Raw genomic sequence first — 6000 nt, forward strand, 5'->3', positions numbered from 1 at the left:
AGCTCCTACATTCATATGTGAAGAGCAAAAGTAGGGCTGATTTAACAAACCCACAAGAATGTACACATCCACGTGATTGTTTCCAATATTGTCACTTTGAAAGTCTGCCTAGTCACCTCAGCTTTTCAGGATTTGAAATTAATTCAATAAGGACCTAATTAAATCTAAATGATAGTCAAGTCGATTCCTTATTCTTTCATTTTATTTTATTTTTGAATTGTCCAAATGTGGGTCTTTTGAGGATAAATTTAATTTTTGAAAACAGCCAAGCTTTGCTCAAAGCAAAGTCTAGCAAATAAGGTAAATGGTTAGGATGGACAAATAAAAAATCAGATGGGGCTATGAAAGGACAAAACGGGTTTATTTGTATGACCTGCAAAGTGGTTTGGAAAGATGATTCCTAAAGCACCTAGAGAAATGGGCATTCATCACACTGCAGGTGAGGACACAACTTCTCTGGGGACGGATAGAAAGTTCACACCAAAATTTTTAAAAATGTGCAGTGTCTGGCCCAGAAGTTTCATTTTATGAAATTATCATAAGGAAGTTATTGAGTATATACCCAAAGATTGAACTATTATGAAGCTTGGTGTGGTATTAATAACAGCTTAAAATTAGAAATGACCTAAATACCCAACAGTAAAAACTAGTTAAACATAAGAAGGTGGGTATACCATGAAGTCATGAGAAATGATGTTACTAAAATGTTTCTCTATTGATATGGAAAACTGCTCACTGGCAGGATACCAAAGGGCAGGTTACAAAACTGCATTAAGATATGATCCAGGTGAAAGTGTTTATCTAGGAGGTGAGGGGATACAGTACGACATGGGAGGATGCACTCCATGTTTATAACGGTGGGCAGGATGGTGGATATTTTCACAATTTTTTTTGCTTGTCTATATAGTCTGAATTTCTAGTAATAGGAAACTATTTTCATAAGCAAAAGATAATCAAAGCAAATTTTATAAAGAGAGAGAGAGACTATGTGATCCTGTGATACTTAAGATGGAACAGATATGCCCCAAGGAGATAGCCACATTCCTCCTGCCCCACTGAGGTTAGCCTGGTCACCAATCACAGCCTACACCAGACCTTTTTACAAGACTTTTGCAAAAGTACAGTACCCTTGCTCTACCCTACTGTAGCTTATGAACACGGACAGGGTCTAGAGTGTTGTTATTGTTGTTATGTGCCCTCAAGTCGGACCCAACTCATAGCAACCCCTCCTTGGGTTTCCGAGGCAGTATCACTACGGAAGTAGATTGCCCCATCTTCCTTCCGAGGAGTGGCTAGTGGGTTTGAACCATCAGCCTTCTGGTTAGCAGTCAAGTGCCTTAGGCACTATGCTACCAGAGCTCCCAGGATCTAGAGTAGTGAGGCTGAAACAAGACCTGTCCCTGAGGGACTCCAGGTTGAAAGAGCTGAGACCCTGAGCACAGGCCTCCAAGGGTGCCCAGTACAGGGCTGAAAATACTTGTAGGCCATTGGATTAGCATATCTGTGCATAGGGAAAGCTTTTTACTTGGATCCACCATCAGTGCCCATGGAAGCAGCAGTTGGGAAATCAAATGACATATTGCATTGGGCCAAATCTGCTGCAAAAGACCTCTTTAAAGTGTTCAAATGCACAAATGTCACTTTAAGGACTAAATTGTGCATGACCGAAGCTATGCATATGAAAGCTGGACAATGAATAAGGAATACAGAAGAATTGATGCATTTAAATTATGGTGTTGGCAAACAATATTGAATATACCATGAACTGCCAGAAGAAGGAACAAATCTGTCTTGGAAGAAGTCTAGCCAGAATGAGCCTTAAAGAGAGGTTGGACAGACTTCAGCTCACTTTGGACATGTAATCAGGAGGGGCCAACCCCAGGAAAAGGACATCATGCTTGGTAAAGTATAGGGGCAGCAAAGTAGAGGAAGACTGACAAGGAGAGTGGATTGACACAGTGGCTGTAAGAGTAGACTCAAACATAGCCACGATTGTGTGGATGGTGCAGGACCAGCAGTGTTTCATTCTGTTGTACACAGGGTTGCTATGAGCCAGCATTGACTCGATGGCGCCTAAACAACACAGGGAAACCAGTATACAGATCCCAGAGGAAGGATTATTTTAAAGAAAAAAGGGCAATTGTTGCTAGTGGTTGGATAAAGGTGCTGTGATTAATGAAATGAAAGAAAGACTAAAGGAGAAGGGAGAACAAATATTAATAAAGAAATTTAAAAGGGATGATCATGCATTTAGCTATCCAAAAGGGGCCCTCGGCAGATAAAAGGTTGGAAAATTGCAAGAGATAGCTGTTTTACAAATTCAACTGAGAAGGTAAGGTACCGATGACCAATGTGTGAAGCAGCGGGGTTCTCCTAGATTAAAACCGCCCAGCAAGCTCACACCTACCTCAGACTCAACAAAACCGTCCTCAAGGAGTTTAAAAGTCATGGGGCATGGGGGAGGGGAAGACCAGCCGAATTCTTACTCAAAGAAATAACAATTTGGAACGTGCACAAGAGTGTCAACAAGTTATGTAGATCTTATCAGCATTGCATTTTTGGTGCCTCCCAGCTATCCAGAGGCTCCACCAACCTGTCGACACCCGTCAGCCTCCCACGCACCCCGGGCACATCAACACCTCACAAAGCTCTGCCCTGGCCAAGGGCCTCCCCTGAGCCCTGAGGAGCACGAACGTTCTCTGTGCTCACGTGATACCATCATACCATCCACTCAGTATGCACAAGTGTCTGCTGTTCATTCCTTTACTAACATTCTGTGACTCGGTCGGGCTAAATGTCTGTAAAACTGAACAATTACTCTTACTTTGGAAAAAAATGTTCAAGTTGGAACGCTTACATCTGAAGGAAGAGAATGTTTAGTTTCAGTAATGTGATAAGAAATAATCCAGAGTCATCCTTGAAGTTTTATAGGATTACACTTGGTGTTTCTGCATTTGCAGACAAAGCATATGATTTTACAAAATTACTGAGAAGGGATGAGACTTGGGGATGACTCACTCTCCTAAAAATAAAACTCTCGTAGTTCTGGAAAAGTATGTAGGTTGCTCCATGATAATGCAGACTTTCAAATGTAATTTTGCTAAACTAAGCAAAAAAGCCTTTATTTAGACTAATGAAAATGATAGTCTTTACTATATAGCTCAGCTTTCTTTTACAATTACTTGCTCATTACATTAAAGTCAGTGAATGGATCTCCTTGTTTGTTTTTTCATTTTTAGGCAGCTTTAAGTGCCTTGAAACAATTTTCTGAACAAGGATTGGATCCAATGGAAGGGGCAATAAATATTGAAAAAGGTTCTCTTGAAAAGTGAGTAAATACTGTCATTATTCTTATATTTGTAATTTTGTAATTGTACAAAAGATAAGACAACAACAATAAGGTAAAAAAAAAAGACAATAAAATTTATCTGTATCTTACAAAATTACTCATACTAAAATTAAATGGAAATAAATGAAAAGCAACATATATGGCCAAATTCATTTCTTTATAATAATATGTCAGTGGAGTTCTTGGGTGGCACAAAAGATTAAGTGCTCAACTACCAGCTGAGAGGTTGGTGGTTCAAAGCCCTCCAGAATGACCTCAGAAGACAGGCCTGGCAATCTACTTCTGAAAAGTCACCACTTTGGAAACCCTACGGAGTAGTTCCATTCTGTTCACACGGGGTCACCATGAGTCGGATGAGAATCAACTCGCCAACAGCTAATAACAACAGTATGTCTGTGAAAGATTTAACTTACTGATTGGTATGTATTTCTTCATTGTAATGCCTTTGTTGGAAACATTTATGTTAGTTCTATGAACTATAAAACCAAAAAACCAAGCTCACTGCAATCAAGTCAATTCCTATTCCTAGTGATCCCCATTGTGTTTCCAGGGCGGTAAATTTATGGAAGTAGATTGCCCCCTCTTCCTTCAGCTGCTAGGTTTGAACCCTCTAACCTTCTGGTTAGCAGTCAAATGCCTTAGGCACTGTGCCACCAGAGCTCCTTTTATAAACTATAGAGATTTGCAAAACTTTGTAAAGATTGTTTTTCATCTTATAATGTTAAGTATTCTCTGGTTAAACCATTTTCTGAGGTAAACATTTTCAGTCACATTCATGCTAAGTTGTGAGTGAGAAAAGGAAAAGTTGAGGAAAGCGTTCTCTCTCCTTGCCTGCATTCTGTTTTTCCATTGTTAATACGAAACTTAAACATACATTGCCACAAAAGGGCTGCAAAGGTAAAAATACAGCTTTAATAATTATTTCAGGATGTCAGCTCATATTGTTTTAAGGTCTTATCTAAGAGACTAAATTTTGGGTTTCTCCAGAGACCCAATCTATACTAAAGAAATTTAAAGCAATTATATTTGCATAGGGAGATCTGGTGGCATAGTGCCTAAGGCATTTGACTGTTAACCAGAAGGCTGGTGGTTCAAACCCACCAGCCTCTCCTCGGAAGGAAGGTTGGGCAATTTACTTCTGTAGTGATACCACTTCAGAAACCCAAAGAGGGGTCGGACCGGACTCGATGGCAGTGAGTTTGGTTTTTGGTTTTATATTTGCATAGTGGAATCCAAACTCTTAAGGCAGTAATATAGCAGGTGAGATTTTAGAACTCATACTGGAGACAACATTTTTTTAAAAATTAAAAAGGTAACCCAGGAAGTAAAACCCTATTATATTAAGCCTATAGTTACATAAGCATACCAAAAAGAAAACAACAAGTCAACGTTTGGTCATTAATATTTAAAAGGTGAGAGTGTGAGAAGAAACACTTGGTAAACAGACAAGGCATATTAGGTTTCCAATAGATTGGCAACCATTTATAAGTTAATTTAATCAAAACCATTTCCACATGATCTCATCAGTAGACTATCTGAACATAAATATTGTTGTTTCACTTTAAAATGTCACTTTTGTGGTGACCTTTGAATCTTATGTGCCATCTGCTAATAAACATGTCTGAAGATGTGCAACCCTGGACCTTCAGCTCTTGTTAATGTATTAATCTTTCAGACAAGCCAAGCATCTGGGAGAGAAAGCAGACAATAACCAGGCACGCCTGGGCCCCATCGCTCAGGACTGCAAGAAATCAAAGTCGGGCATCTAGCAGCTCCCAGCACCCACGACTGCCACCGCATCCTTATAAACCTGTCAGCACGCATGAGGGTGTCTGTGTTCAAGGAAATGAATGACTAATACCATTATTTGAGTCTTATGTGAAGACAACACTATTGTAACGCAAGAGATAATATACATGGTACTGTTTATTCAACTGGGGAAAAATAAAACTGAGCATTTCCCTTGGAACTTGATATCAGATCATAACTCATTTGCCCAGAGGCAGCAGAAATCCGATCCTGCTACTGGAGCTTAAAATAACAATTAATGCAAAGTGCTAGAAACAGAGGTAAAATTTTAAAAGGATTAATAGAGATGTTGGATTTGGTTCTGTTGTTCGATTGTTTTGTCGTGGAGCTTGTGTTCACTTCTATTCGTGCTCTTTTTCAATAATGCTTGACACTTTTGGACATTAACCAATGATGTGCTGTGGAATGTGATGGTGGTTGTCTTCATATAGAGCCATGCAGTGTCTCTTTTTATGCGGATATTTGTAATCTTCATCCTATATCAATATGAATAACTTTAAGGCACACTACTCAAAGATGTATGCAAACAACGATGTTCTAAATCAGGTTGGGTATTTGACTTAAAATGCGAAATATATTAGGAACTAAATACGAACAGTTGTAGATTTTGAGTTCCATGATACTATTTGTAACTAAGGAGGCGTCTTGCCTCTAAAAACCATTGCCCTGGACTACACGTTCTGTTGTGTAAATTGTACTCACTGCCATCTGTGTGTTGTAACCACTCACTGTTTGCATCCAGAGAGTATTCCTAAGAACTGCCTTTGGACTTGGGACAGTGAGTAGCATCAAAATAAATTACGTACATGGCGGGGAAGAGAAAGCCTGTTGGAAGGGCCGGG

At 39.5% G+C, this 6000-nt stretch overlaps 1 protein-coding gene across 1 annotated transcript in view; it reads left to right on the plus strand.

The window, feature by feature from the left end:
* STAU2 (staufen double-stranded RNA binding protein 2) overlaps positions 1-5118 on the plus strand; it is a 395353-nt gene extending 390235 nt beyond the window's left edge. Inside the window, exons 12-13 of the mRNA XM_042783101.1 lie at positions 3240-3328; positions 5025-5118. Of these exons, the coding sequence (XP_042639035.1) occupies positions 3240-3328; positions 5025-5118 (183 nt within the window). The remainder of the gene's footprint in view (positions 1-3239; positions 3329-5024) is intronic.
* Positions 5119-6000: the final 882 nt, after the last annotated feature.

The sequence above is a fragment of the Orycteropus afer genome, unplaced genomic scaffold (genome assembly GCF_000298275.1).
Source record: "Orycteropus afer afer isolate SDZICR_OR568_19922 unplaced genomic scaffold, OryAfe1.0 scaffold00662, whole genome shotgun sequence".
Taxonomy (NCBI): domain Eukaryota; kingdom Metazoa; phylum Chordata; class Mammalia; order Tubulidentata; family Orycteropodidae; genus Orycteropus; species Orycteropus afer.